General features: G+C 41.4%; 1 protein-coding gene across 8 annotated transcripts in view; it reads right to left on the bottom strand.

The window, feature by feature from the left end:
- Window positions 1-8,522: 8,522 nt before the first annotated feature.
- The window catches only part of LOC119650581, a 235,885-nt gene continuing 228,704 nt past the window's right edge, over window positions 8,523-15,703 (bottom strand). For all 8 annotated transcript variants that reach the window (XM_038053406.1, XM_038053410.1, XM_038053411.1 and 5 more), the window contains one exon: window positions 8,523-12,526. In XM_038053406.1, coding sequence (XP_037909334.1) covers window positions 10,533-12,526 — 1,994 coding nt within the window. In that variant the 3' untranslated portion in view covers window positions 8,523-10,532. The remainder of the gene's footprint in view (window positions 12,527-15,703) is intronic.

The raw sequence follows: 15,703 nt of genomic DNA, 5'->3' as shown, positions 1-15,703 counted from the left end.
AGGTAAATTTTTGGTGAGCTTTTAAACTTAATTTTTTGGATTTTGGTGTTTTTTTTACGGCTTTTCTTATGAATAAAAAAAAACGACCCGTCCGATTTTAATTATCCTAGTTTGCGGACCGTAGAAATATGTATTAAAGAAGTCGTGGAAATTTCAAAAAATTTGGTTGGATAGATTTTGAGCTATGGTGGCAGCCGATTTTCAAGATGTAGTTTCGAGAAAAACGCATTTGAAAATTTAAATGTGATTATCAACAGTAACATTTTTACTCACCATTAATCTGCTATACCTGGTCCATAGAGAGCACCTTCCGTTTCTTCAAAAAAGTCTTGTAAGGCCCATTGTTGCTCTCGGATCGCCAAATTCGCGCTTCATTACGGCGGTCGGCATAAACCTGACATATGTGACCAACTTGACATCCCATTGTCACTAGGATTTTGAGAATGCCATTGAATCCTTCAATGAAAATAATTACAGCCAGAAAAGTGGCTATTTCTACGACCTTGGCCTCAGAATGAAGGTGTTTAGGAGCGAAAGTCCAGATCAATGCATTTAACGACTCATTGTTATTCTGGGTCTCTGCTCTTAAACATCTATTCAAGAGATCAACTCGTCGATTGGTTTGATGACTGTTTGAACTTCCTCAGTCAAATGTGCCTTATCGTGGTGGAAACTATCCAGTTCTCCTTTAGCTTCCGCTTTGCGCCATTTGCACCAACTGTCCTCGCCTGCTGGACAATTTTGATGCTGAGGATTTTCGTCTGTAGATCATTTATGGAAGAAAGTTGCCCAAATTTCTTGCTTCATTCCTTCTATCGAATTTGCGTGTCGACGAATAACTAGCCCAAAAAATGTAGTTAGGTCGTTAATAACCTTATCAGTAAGTTTTCCAGCCCCTTTTCCACCAATGCCTTTGTGATTCTTCTTTGCATTTCTAAGCCGCATTCCCATTCTTTTCTCGACATGTCCTACGCATTCCTTTTTTACTAACACGCACATTTTATTATTTGCAGAAATTTGCAGAAATACCGGAGAAAACTCCAGCAAAATCTAATATACAATATACAAAACTTGTCGCAATTGGAACATCCATGTTCATGTTTGCTGAAAGTTTCTTTGCTGATGTTGATGCGAAGTCCTTTTTCTTCCCTGATAAGTATCGATTCCCATGAAGTACTCGTTTTCTAGTGCGGGCATGACGTTGAACGTTAAAGCGATCTCCCTTCGTACGATCCATTTAAAAAAATCACTGAACACACAAACAGCACAATACTTACAACAAAATATCACCGAGTATAGCTTGAATGCCTTTCAGTGCTCACTCTAGACTAGATTATCCTTTTTATTCCAAAAAGCAAATAAGTTTAGACAATTGATTGGTTTTTCATCCTTTTATATTTATACCTGTGTTCGAATTTATAAGGATCAGGTAAAAAACTAACTGTGTCCGGATAGCTCAGTGGTTAGAGCACTAGGCTGTCATACGGAAGGTCGCGGTTCAAATCTCACTGGTGGCAGTGGAATTTGCATCGTGATTTGACGTCGGATACCAGTCGACTCAGCTGTGAATGAGTACCTGAGTCAAATCAGGGTAACAATCTCGGGCGAGCGCAATGCTGACCACATTGCCTCCTAGTGTTCCGTTACGGTCTTGAATGAAGTGCTCTAACACACTTCAAGGCCCTGATCCAATATGGATTGTTGTGCCAACGATTATTATTATTAAAAAACTAACAGGTAAAAAAAGATTGGATGCTCCTTCTCATCAAGTACTCTAACCGCGGCTGCAAACTCCTTACCTGTTTAACACTGTAATTTCTGAACGACTCGGAATATCAGAAAATCCCTTTGCCCACATATTCTCCACTATATATAGATACAATTCATGCAAAAAAAATCGATTTCTCCAACCCGAAACACGGGATGACCCCCTTAAAGCCCTACCGGCTTACCTCTACGGTGGGAATTGTTCTCTCTCTGCCGCTTTTTCGTAAGAGATCTAACCTTCGAAGCTCCTCCTGAATACAATTTATGCTTTGCAAAACGATCGTCTCCACTTGTAAGGGTCTCGTCAAGAAAAGTTGAAGCTGTTCCCTCTCATTTGTAAATCTCGGACGTCATGTTCAAAACGATGTAAATACCTAGAATTAGGTCAAGTGATAGTGGACATCTCCATGGATGCGCATAATAAAAAGCTGGATATTTGGAATCACTCGGTGCTTCCATTTTCCCTTATGAGAATTATTCCAACGTATCTGCCACACCCTGATTGTGCGCTCTCTCTATCTCGTTTCGTCGTCGATCTTTCTCATTATGATCACTGCGGGCTTTCTAGTTGTATAGTCCTCGCATCTCTTCAGCCAAAATATCAAAGGACACCATGCGCTGGCGACTCTTAACGCTCCTATACACATGGACATTAAGGGCCTTTGTCGAAACTGGTGCAGCGTACAGTAAAAAAGATCCATAGACTCTGGTTACCAACAGCCTCCTAGGTGGTTTAGGTCTCTTAATATTGGTTGGAAATGGTTAAATATCGAGGCGACCAACTACAGCAAGTGGTTCATCAACTGATGTTCAAAGTGTGGGAGAGCGAATCAACGCCTGACGACTGGCAAAGAGGCATTATCTGTCTAATACATAAAAAGGGAGATATCACACAGGGCAGCAATTATAGAGGTATCACGTTGCTGAGTACCATTAATAAGATATTCTCCGCTACCTTGCTAGGCGGGATAGCCTCACGCGCCCAGATCATCATTGGCACATACCAAAGAAGCTTCACCTCAGGCAAATCAGCAACAGATCAGATTTTCACCTTGTGGTACCGGATGGAAAAATTTATGGAACATGGCCACCAGTTGCACCATCTTTTCATCGACTTTAAATTTTCTTCAGTCCGCATTTGCGACCGATTTTCCACGATATCTCGCGTTTTCGGCGTCGCAGCGTGAAAATTCTTGGATTTTCTGAATCTGGCCCGTCTCCCCTTTCAAATGAGGCATCGCCCGCGAAAATCCGACGACTTTGCATTTCTCGTCAGTTTTATGACCCGGGGTCGTGGAAATTGTCAATTTTCTCAGATTTTCTTGAGGTCGAATGGGCGCCCGATTTTCCTCGATATCTCGCGTTTTCGGCGTCACAGCGTGAAAATTCTTGGATTTTCTGAATTTGGGCCGTCTCCCCTTTCAAATGAGGCATCGCCTGTGCAAACCCGACGACTTTGCATTTTTCGTCATTTTTACGACCCGGGGGTGGTGGAAATTTTCAATTTTCTTGGATTTTCTTGAGGCCGGATGGACGCCCGATTTTCCTCAATATCTCACGTTTTCGAAGTCACAGCGTGAAAATTCTTGGCCTGTGAACTAGGGACTGAAATGCCCATTGGGCTTTTCCATATGACCGAGCCTGGCTAGCATAAAGACGTATGTAAGTAATTATTATAATTTATTCCAGAGCTCAAGGGAAACTGATCGGGGCAGACCTCGGCTTATATGACTCATGATTGATCAGCTCCACTAAAAAAATGGACTATCTGACGTCTATCTTTGCAGCAAAGAAGACTGTTGATGGGTTGTGAGGTCAATGAGAAGGTCTCCCTTTGGGGTAGCTCGGCGATCAACAAGTCTCTCTTCGAGCTTATTATTAACAAAAACTTATAGGTGTGTACCAGGGGCAGGGGTTGGGATAAGGTTCTTAATATCACCCTATTACCCGATAATGAGATTTCTAGGATGAAGAACTTGAACTTGAAGAATTTGATCTGACCTAAATCTAAATCTAAATCTTGTAAAGATCTTCCACTCTTTCAGAGACCCCAAAACGATCGACTGGAAGAGGTTCGGTCAAGTTATTGAGGAAAAACTTTCCGGTGCTTCCAATGGTAACATTGGCATGACAGGCGAACTAGAATTAAAGGTCGGGACTTTAGAAAAGGCATTAGAACTCGCCTTCGAAATCTCGTGTCCTCTGAAACGCCTCAAAAACACTACCGTGGTGGAATGCAAATCTGTCCAATCTTAGGAAGCTGACGAAGGGGCTCTTCAGCATCTAATTCAGGCACAAATATTGCCTCAAGACTGTCAGAAAGCAGTCCACACTAGACTATTGTCAGAACATTGAAAGCATCAGGGAACTTAGTAAGATTTTGTTGGCGGATGACCAGTGAGAATTCCCATTATAATCTTGTACGCTTGGGTATCTCCTCAAAAGCACCCTGGGCTGCTCTATTTTATTATCTGGCCTCCCACATTGGATTTAGTTTTTCTATTAAAGTCTAATTTGGGAGCCAAGTTGTAACATTTCGCTTTTTTCGAAGTTCATTATTTTTCTTGTTTGAGGCGACTTCGTTAATATTGCCAGTTGGTAATACAGCTTTAGGCATTCCTTTCTTTGCTGTTACTTAGCGGTTTCCTGTTCATTTGATTATGGTTTTGATCGGTAGTGGTGACTTTGTAACCTTCGATCTTCTACTAAAAGGGTCGATCAAATGTAATAAAAGGTCACCCCCAAAACCATGGATTTTCTAGTATAACTGATCAGGCAACTTGGCTTTCATTCCTTTGTATACGGGCGGGAATTTATATTAGAATGTCCACTGGGACGACTCTCACGGTTGTACACTACTCAAGGGTTGGCTAGTAGTTATCCAGGACTATTATTAAGAGATGGAGACGATTTTATTCCTTTGTTGACTTAAAGGTGAAGTTTACCTTGTGTAATTGAATTTATTCTCCTTTTCCTTCTTCCTTAGCCTTTGTCTCGTTTAGTAGCGGAGTGTGTATATCTCAATTAATTGCCCCATTTTTCTCGGTCATAGCGTTGATCTGGGTGTAGTCAATGATCACGGCCTAACATATCCTTTTGGTTGTTCCCGTGTACCAATGTTCAAGCTAATCATAGCTAGTGAGTTCTATTGGAGACTGAAGTTGAGTTTCTATGCCAAAAAAAAGACCTTTGTTAGGAAATGGAATCTCCGGCTGAGAATAGTTATCCTGAAAAGGAGTAGTGATGCCGCTATACGGGCTTGAGCCATTCAGTGGATCCGGAAATGGGTTCATGTCAGGGAAAAATTAAGAAGAGCGGCTGAAGGAACTGTGCTGAGCGAACTTACCAGAAAGGGAACAGTACAGGGCGCTCATGGGGGATACGAACCCAAACGCCCGAGAGGTTGTTTAAACCTCACCAAGAAGAGCCTCCGGATCAAAGTGGGAATACACACTGATCACAGCAGGCTGAACTATTATCTGGAGAAGCTGGGGAAATCTACGGACACTAAAAACACTAAATTTTGCGAAGAAAGTGATGAAACCTCTACATATATTCTTAGATAGCCTCCGGCACTGGTGCAAAGAAGATTGTGGCACCTGAGAGAATACTTAAGACTAGATGTCAGCCTGAAATGTCAGTCCTAGAAGTAGGAAACAGCGCTAAAATGACATACTATAACTTATGGGTATATTATAATCAGTAAAGGGGCAGTCCTAAACGGCGGATGCCCTGAGTGTGCTTCCACACCTTTTCCATCTGGGCTCTTGTAATGAAACGCTATATCACGCAGTGCTGCCAGACTATATTAGTTTGCATGTTGGACATCGTACTCCTATGGCTATACTAATACGAAGTGCTTCAGGAACTTTGGGCACTCCCTTGCGACTACGCCAGTCGCGAGCTGAGTTTCAAGAGGAATTTTACTGCGTGTTTTCACATGAGGGCAGAGTGGAAGACCGGCGATATGTTGCAAGGTTATGACACAGTATTCTTCGCCGATGCGGAGTCCGAGCTGGGTTTTTTTCGGAATCGTACATTGTAGCCGGATCGTGTCGTCTAACAGGATTCTCCAATTTATTGCAAGCGGAGGTACTCGTGATACTGAAAGTCTATCGATGGCTGAGACATGATCGGAGCCCAAAGCGCAACATAGTCATTGTAATCAACAGTCAGGCGGCCATTAAGCCTTTTTACGGTACTCAATGGTGACATCCTCCAGGCTGGTGGGGTAGTCCTGAACAGGCTGGGTAGTAACCTCAAACTCACCTTACTTTGAGTAAGTCACAAAAGTGAACGGGTCGACGGGCCGATGGGTTTGCCTGGAGGGGCTTTGTTTTGACAATCCTCAGTAGGCGCAGTCGGGTGGAGACTGTGAAGGGAGGAATATACTGCTACTACTTGACAGTCGCTGACAATAGACTACTGTAACTCAAGGGTGATCAGACCTTCCTGAAGCAAAGCACGATCGCGAGAACTTTTTGGCTAGGCTTGTGCAAAAGGCTTACATGGGGCAATGGCTGGGGCAGTCGACGCGCTAAGAACAAGCTCCGGTCCAGTCGAGGAATGAGCAAGGGTTCTTGACGCATGGAGGGGGTTTGGAGCGTGCAATAAGAGTGGCGAGCGTATAAACGATTTTGCGGACAGCCATGACCTTATAATTATGAATACATGGTTCATCAAACGATTGTCTCATCTTCCTACATTTTATAGTGGGAACAGTAAAACGCAAATCCACCATATTCTCATAAGATGCCGACGACCATCCTATGAGATCATCGCACCTCGTCATCGGCCGTTGATTGCCGTCTTGCGGATCAAACCACCGATAAAACAGCATGAGGAATGCACTGGGATTTCGTGAGAAGAAAGAAGAAATGATCTCATCCGATTACCAACCATTACGTATGTGGAAGAATCGTGGAAACTAGTTAAAGACATGAAGCACATAGCGGACTAGGCAATCCCCGGGGTCACCAAGCCAGGTAAGTGTTCATCAACCGAGATAATTGGCTTCGGAATGACGATGTTGAAATAAAGGTCCGTGAAAAGAAACGCCAGTACCATAAGTTTCTCAACGATAATGCTAACCAATTGGCAAATTTATAAGAATGCCAACCGGGAAGCAAAGAAAGCGATCGCTGATTTGTCAAAAGTCGACACGAACGCACACAGGATATCGAACACTTCTGTTGCGTTAATGATAAGCACGGTATTGATAAATGGCAAGAATATTTCGAGCAGACCTGACGACATCGAATCTGAGCTCTGGAAAGCGAAGAGCTGGATTCCAATACTGTAGCTTAGTGAATTCTTCAATCGGCTTATTGAGGAAGTAGAATACCATCTGACTTGCAAGAAAAAACCACAATTCCAATATGGAAAAAGAAAGGTAGTCCATCAGAATGTTTAAATTACCGTCCGATCCGATTGCTGTCCCATGCTACGAAGATCTTTGAATGCTGTTTGACAACCATATTCCCAAAATCGTTGAAATAACCGTGAATCAAAAGGGTTTGTCCAGAATTGTGGAAGTACTGACGCAATACACGCTCCGCGGTTACTCATCAAGAAACACCGTGAGAAGCATCGCCCTCTTTACATTGCATTTCTGGATCTAGAGAAAGCGTTTGACCGTGCGCCACACGAACTCATCTGGTATATCTACGACAATACTTAGTACCAGAAGAACTCGTGCGCTGGGTTCAATTGCTCTACCAAGATCCGAAAAGTAAAGTTCGAAGTATGACGGGTGTATCAAAACCGTTTCGTATCTCTGTTGGTGTTCATCAAGGAAGCGCCCTCTCACCACTCCTCTTTGTTCTTGTTATGGACATCGTCACACGGGATATCCAACGTCCAGCGCCCTACACACTGCACTATGCAGATGATGTTTTCCTAGCATCTAATAGCGAAAATGATCTCGAGCAACTTGCCCAAAAATGGAATGATCGTCTCATGCAACACAGTTTCAGATTGAACCTAAACAAAACTGAATTTTTGACGACCGACCCCCATGAAACATTCACAATCACTGTCAGCGGCAGTGATCTGCCCAGAACTCAGCGATTTAAATACCTCGGGTCAACGCTATCAGCCATGGAGAACTGCGTTATGAAATTGCTTCACAAATTAACGCAACCTGGATGAAGTAGCGTTCCACGATTGGTGTTCTTTGTGATCGACGTATCAACGAACGTCTCAAATCTAAAATTTACCGCAATGTCGTCCGTCCTGTCGCTCTCTATGGTTCTGAGTGTTGGCCAACTATAAAAGGCAATGAACGGCAGAGACGAAAATGTTACGTTGGACTAGTGGCGTGACACGGTTTGACCACATCCGCGGCCTTATGGGGTTGCACCGATCGTGGAAAAGTTGTGAGAGAGACATATTCGATGGTATGGTCACACAATTCGTGCTAACGAAAATTCACTTGCCATTATTGGTCTGAACATCGAAGTCGATTGTTTGATACGCTGGATGGGGATTTAAAAGCCTCGAGATTGCACCCAGATTAGGCATTCGATAGAGCCAAATGGTGAAACCGATCACGACGAACCGACCCCGCTTGTGAATGGGAAAAAGGCTGAAGAAAAAGAAGAAGTACAATTGCCCAATAGGATTTAAGGGTTGCTGGGATTTTAAGTGAGGAGTCGTAGTTATTCATCTGAATTTGCGAAATTAATCAAGATCCAAGGGTAAGTGTGCATATGGCTGCAGGGAGAAGAGCGTAATAACCACAAATAGAAACACAATTTTTACTTTAATGAGTAACAAATATATTTCTTTTTATTGTTTGTTGTGTCATTATAATAATTCCATTTCTTTCAGTTAGTTGTGTATATATACTTGTAGACATATGTAATATATTCAACATGTTCTGTTGCTGTTTATGTTTTTCTTTAAATGGGTATGTGTGTGTTATTGTATTGCAGATATGAAAACAGGAAGTATATATTCGACTTTCTTTTTGTTTTTAACAGAAATTCTATTCGTGGGAGGAGTTCAATGTATTTCTAATATTTATTCAGAATATTCTGGTTCTATCGTTTTTTCTTTTCAACAAATTACTGGTTTCCTATGTTCACAGATTTTTAGATTATGGTTAATTTAAATTGTATTTTATTTGAAAATTATTAATTTAGATTAATTTCAATGATAATTATATAAACCTTTTCGTATATACAGATGTAATATAAATGTAAAAAGTAGAAATTTATTAGAAAAGTAATTGATAAAATTAGCAAATATACAAGAGAGTCGAGAAAGGGTATAAACTTTTTGTTTTTGTTGTAATAATAGAGATAATAAAATAGTGTTATTTTAAGAAAATAGTAAAAATAAGATATTTGGATACAAACTAAAAGATATTTACGAGAAAATAATACAATCTAGTGTACTTTCAAATCATTTTAAGTATTCGCTTGTTTTGTGTTCCACTGATGAGAGTCATACTATGCCAAGGAAGTATGTAATCAAGTGAGAGTTCCTTCAACTCATTTACTTTGTGTTTTGTTCAAATAACTTTTATTGCTATTGCAAATCTACTTTTTTTCTAGTTTCTGGTAATGTAACTTGAATTCAATTGAGAAAGTAAAGTCTGGACTTCTATTTATGGAGTTTGTAGGGAAACTTTGAACTAATCTACTGGCTATTAGCTGTTTGTCGTAGGCTGTTAACGGGAAGGGTTGTTCTACGGTAGCTGATTGTAAAGGAAGTATTACAATAAAAGAACACCATCACTACTACGATAAGTTAAAAGCACAATAGTTTCCCTTTAAATTCATTAATTCATTTATTTAGTTTTCCTTTTCAAATTGCATTATACACAAATGAATAATTTGGAATTTCGTGTAGGTTTTTTAGATATAATGATTGTTCTACGATAAAATTCTAGAATTTGTATTTTGCTTCCTGGTTTCGATTATAAAAAGCGACAAAAAACTAAAAGGATTAATGTAAATAATAATTCCACTATCACATTTTTTTGTTTTTTGTTTGTATTAATACTTTGGTTGAGAGAAACACTGAAATTGTCTAATTTTATTGATAATTTATATTTGTTTGATTAATTTCCACATTTTTGAATGCTATTTGAATTTGTAAGTCAGAACTGCATCAGCTTATTTTGAGTTTCCAGTATGTATTTATCTTTTTTATTTATTCTGTGGTTGCTATTTCGGTTATTGTAATTATATTTTTAAAAATCCATTTTTGCTAATTGAATATTCGTTCGTTCGGTCATATTGTATGTTATGATTGATTATGTTTAATGTTTTCTGATAGCTACGAGAACCATTGCCTAAAGGAAATTTCTATTTGCTGAATGATGAATGTGAGCTATTTATTGATATTTTTGAGTAAGTTAGTACGGAGAAATAATATGCTGTGTTTGTAGGTTACCTAAGTTGATATATTGGATGCTCCTTCATCAACCGCATCAGAGGTCATTAGCTGGAAGAAGCAGGACTTTGTAATCCTCACTGAAAAGACACCCTTCCAAGCACAATGACCTCTAATTCAATTGAAAAACATCATCTCTACTGCAAAGTACGTGTATCCATGCATATGTATATAAATCTTACGCCAATATATTGTATTGCTCGTACTCTCATAAAATGTTTCTATTGCCAAATCAAAACTGCCAGACATTTCAAATGTTTCCTAACATCTTTAGAACCTCCTTAAAAATCTCACAGATACAAACTCAACCAGATCTTCATTCTTAACTTAATCTTCAAATAATACAAAATCTTATCCATTTTTCACTTAATCGTATTATAGATATTCTGCGTGCTAGCACCGTCATCACTTTGTGTTTGCGTTTGTAATTCAGCATAACCCCCTCCACTGGCCAATGATGAAAGTGTTGTGGACAAATCAGAGGATTGTTGTGGAGATACATAACAGCATGTGATTTGAATGCGACTTACAGCTCCGCCATCATTGCAAATCTCTGCATAAATATTCTCCTTAGCATCGATATCGCTTCCGATTAATGATTGACGCTTGGACCCAATTTGTAGATCGCCATTGCTGGCTGCAAAGTCTCCATCGTCCTCTAAATCGAGGGTACTATCATCCGGGAGCAAGGAATCCCGGACACTGCTGTACGGAAGATCATCAATGATGGTAGTTGATGACCGTAGATTGGCATCGTCCACCTTTTCATTCAGTATAAAGTCGAGCTTTTTATTGTTTGACTCGGCTCTGTCCTTGAATGGATCCTTGCTGCTTCCGGATTTTGCGAGGAGTTGATGTTTCTTGGTCTCGACAATATTCATGCGACTTGGAACGGCGAAATGGAGCAACTGATGTAGACTAGACGATGATTTGCTGTACTGTCTTGTTTTCACATGGAATTCCGAGTACATTTTCTCGCTGATGAAAGATTGCTGCTGATGTGTATGCGATTGAGTCAAGTCCGTGTCGATTGTGTCACGATCATCATTCAGTTCCAACTGGCTATCGGCCCCATTTCGTTCTGAGTAATTTTCTGGCACGAGGTCGGGCTTCTCTACAAAGTCGACCTCTTGCAAACTCAGACTCTTCTGGATTTGTGTTCGAGGTTTGTCAGGACGTCCAAGATCAGAAGTTGGTCTTTCGTGAGACGCTTCATCCAGTGTATCTCCAAACCGTTCCTGCAAAAGTTTCGACATATCATTATATCTCTCCATGCTCATCCTCTTAGCTTGCTCGTCTAGATCCAAACTATTCAATGAAGTATGCTTTTCATTCTTCTTGAACCACTTCTTCTTCGTGGGTTGAAACACCTTCATTTTCTCTGTTATACGAGACTGACCCTCCTTACTCTCCTCTCTTGCCTCGAGATTGGCCAGATCGTTCTTACTCAAAAATATAATGGAATCCTCCTTTTCATGAGCAATTGATGTCTTTTCCCGCCTCAACAGTTTCAAAGGTTTCAGAATTTTCAACCCTTCCACTCTGCTTTTACTGGACGTTCTCTCTGGTCGCACAAGGGTCTCTGATTCGATTTGTTTTGTGAACGAATCGAAATCGAACTGACAAAATTTCAAAATATTCTGAATATTCTGATTACTAAACATTCTCTGTTCATTCTCGAAGCCAAGGAAGCATTTCATAAGTGTCATATCAGAGGTGACAGGTAACTTTTTCAAATGAAGTTCTGACCTAGCTTCAACATCTTCTATTGGACAAGCTATCAAGACATTCTCGGTCGAAACATTAGTGATGGTCAAATGCTCTGGAATTTTGTTTGTAACATTCGTTGGCCCAGCTATATACCGAATGTTCACAGGATACTCCCTCTCATTCTTCAACAAATCACTTATCCGATGGACACAGTCTGGATTCAGCTTCCTCTCTGTTTCCTTTACCATTCCCGTTTTTTGCAATATTTGCGGTATGCCCGGTTCGATTTCGTAGAATTTTCCTTTTGTTGTCAAGGAAACATACAAAATTTGTCGATTCTCATTAAGTAACTGAGCATAGCGTCCTTTCTCCTTTTCCCGACCACTAGAGTTCTTATTCGATGAGCTACTACTGTCCTGTTTTCCATCTTCGAAAACGGCCAATAGCCGAAAAACTTGACCGCCACGGGCCGTACTTTTAACATAATGAGATCTTGGTGGGAAAGTGTCGTTCGTTCGGGATTCAGTGAAGGCGGGTAGATTGTCAACTGAGATAAATTTAAAAACACGTTCACGTACAAGTTGAACAAATGTTGTATAGAGAGTGGCTGTGGGTGATCCTTTGTCGTTCACTAGTGAGAAGAAGCCTGAAAGGAAGAGAAAAAATTGGAAATTAGCTCATTTAGTAACTTTTGGGTGTAAAATGTTCTTATTCTAAGTTGGCTTCTAGGCCCTTATTGAAGAAAGCATATGTGGCATGGACCTTACTTCGAATATTATTAGGCGTATTTTCTTAAGAAGGTCAACTAATAGCTAGTTGCCAGTCTCAACTCGTATGGGTATACGGTCGCCAATTGCCCCTTTGTGGAGTATAACGTGTCACCAACACCTACGCGCCATCGTTTGCAATTGCCTGAAATTTGTTTCAGCTCCCTCCATGATTTTCCGAGACGCCAGCACTCCTTCTCTACTGTTCTGCGCCAAGTGCCCTTGGGACGAACCATCCGTCGGCCATCTTGGGAGAGTTGATTCTACTGGATGGCGTAGCCAGCACTGTCCTTCCTTATTGTATGACCTATCTACTGCCACTTCCGCCTTCAGATCACAGTGCGTACAAGTGCCAGGCTTGTGAGCCGACTAAGTTTTTTGTTTGTGATAGAATCAGGCCAGTATACTCTGATGATATGGCATAAACAGGTGTCCACAAAAGTTTGGAACCCTTGAGTAACAATGAGATTCACATTTTGTGTGCTACTCCCATGTAGCAATGCAAAAAGAACACCAATACAGAACAATCTCAACTTAATCTTGGTGTTGAGATAACTGCATTTCCAGATTTTAGACAAAGCAATGAAAGCGGATCAAGTCCTTCTAACTCGTCGCTTCCTAAATATACTAATTGTTTGAGGCCTTCGATGCTCTGCCCATTAATGCAGATATAGAGAGTGCGATGACCCGTCAGACTGAGAACCTTGGTTTCGTTGATGTTTATCTTCAGTGCAACTCTACTTGCCTCTCTTTCCAAATCCAGAACCATTTGGCCAAGGACCCGATCACAGTGATGACAGAGCAAACAGATGTCATCCGCGTAGTTGAAATGTTTGCGGAAAGATGTCAACGTCCATTGAACTCTTCCACGCCCTCTGGAGAAGGCGGCATGAAGAACATCACCGATAATGAGAAGAAATAATATTGGTGACAAAATGCAACCCTGCCAGACTCGGCTTTGAGTCTCAAAATCCTCTGAGATTTTATCTTAGTGCAGCACGTGAAATTGTCATATGTCGCTCTGATATGTCCGAAATGCGCCTTCTGGGTAGAGCACGCCAGATGCATTCCTCATTCGCGCTAGCGAAAGCTTTTTTGATGAAAAGCAGGCGCAATGAAGATCTAAAGTTCGCGCACTGTTTCAAAATAATCTGTAGGTTGGTGTTGATGTGTTGAAAGCAAGAGGATCCCAAGCGGAAACTAGTCTGCTCTTTGTCGATCAATTTTCGAGATGTTCTTTGATGTGTTCCAGGATTATTGTAGCTATTATTTTTGCGAGAGCGGTGAGCACACAGATTCCCTTCCGATTGTCACATTCAAAACGGGTGACCTTCTTTGGAATCTTAGCGCTCTTCCCCTTCTTCTACTCGAAACGAGTGGGAGCAGCAGATCTGCGGTAACTGCAGGTACAGCGATAAATAATAACTCTGTGGGGAGACTGTCAAGCCCAGTGACTTTACACCGTTTGAGTGCATCGATGGCCGAAATAATTTCTCTTCTGCTTGGAGGAACAGTCATCCGCCAGAGAAGGAACTTCAACGGATGTGATATGATTAAGAACCGTGTTGAAGTGTTCTCACCGCCTTTTCAGTTACTCGTCATCTTGGATGAGAAGTCCACCGTTGGCGTCCTTTACAGGACCAGCGAAAGATTTGTGACCATTTGCAAGTTCTTTCATAATGCGGTATACACTGCGTTCTGTGGCATCTTCCGGTTCCTTGACCAGCGCAATAGCAAATTCTCTGTTGTCACGACATATACTTCGCTGAACTTCTCGGGAGTTGGCACCGTATCGGAGTTCGAGCGCGACACGACCGCCACCGGTCGCAGTGGCCAATAGAGCCTTCAACGCTTTCCGCTCATCAATCGGCTTCCACGATTCCGCAGTCAACAGTATCTTAAAACGCTTCTTCGGGGCGTGGCCGATAACCTCAGAAACCCCCAAGAAAAGAGCATTTTTGATGGCAGCCTAATGCTCATCGAGATTGTCAGGCAGGTTACTCAGCATACCTGCTGTGCGATTAGCAAGGTAGCTCTCCTACTGTCGACCGACAGTTGAATCATATAAGCGGTCGATGTTGAAATTGGGGGTCGCAGCTTCCAAACCTTGCAAGAGATGGCGGACGCAAAACGCAAGCGAACGTAAACGACCATCAGATGGTGATCCCTTTCGATTGTTTCTGACGCCTATCAAAAAGCGCGCTTCCTTGATCTAGGTGTCGATTTCTGACAGACTGCAAAATTCCAGTCCAGGTTAAGGAGCATCCCAATTGTACAGTGCTATGCACCAACGAAGACTACCAATATAGTGGAGAAGGATGCTTTCTACCAGCAATTACACGCAATCCACGGGAGATTTTCTAAAGGTGACATTGTGATTATGAAGTGTTTTGGGTACCTGGGTCGCAAATTTGAGCTGACGATACAAAAGCCCAGATAAGCCTGTGAAACTGGACTTCTAATAAAGTTATTTTCTGGCTTAGTTATTCAGCGGTTTTGTTGTAAGGGAGGAACGTATTTTGTATAAGCGTGGCCTTTTTTATGAGGTGGGAATTTTCACAAAACACTGGTCTTGACACACCAGCGTGTGAGATTTTTACCAACTAAAACCACTCTCGACCACAAGATAATAATATCATACATCACGGGACGAAGTCAGCTCACTCTAGCTTAGTCTTCTTACTTCTATGCTCGGCGCTCGTAACCGTGCGTTTTTGGTCTCCTCTACCTTTCGAAATTTGCTTTGGATAGATCCCATCGTGGAGCTGATCGCTACCTTTACTACCATTCTCCGTACCAATTTTTCAGTACCAGCACCTCTCATAGATTTTCTTCTACGTTAGTGGAACAATACGTCCTCTGGGACTAGAGATATCCTCCATGCCTCGTGAGACCCTCCAAAGTTGCGAAATTAAAAAACCAAAAGGATTTTTTAGTGCATAAGTTTATCTTGATATTAATTATCCTGTCGGACATGCACGCTGCGAACAATTTAGCGAACATGGCAAGCATTTGGTAAGCTTGAGGGCCTTATTATGTATGCCATCAACACCCGG

Source organism: Hermetia illucens, chromosome 3 (genome assembly GCF_905115235.1).
Source record: "Hermetia illucens chromosome 3, iHerIll2.2.curated.20191125, whole genome shotgun sequence".
In the NCBI taxonomy this organism is placed as follows: Eukaryota; Metazoa; Arthropoda; class Insecta; order Diptera; family Stratiomyidae; genus Hermetia; species Hermetia illucens.
This window is presented reverse-complemented; position numbering and strand designations above follow the sequence as displayed.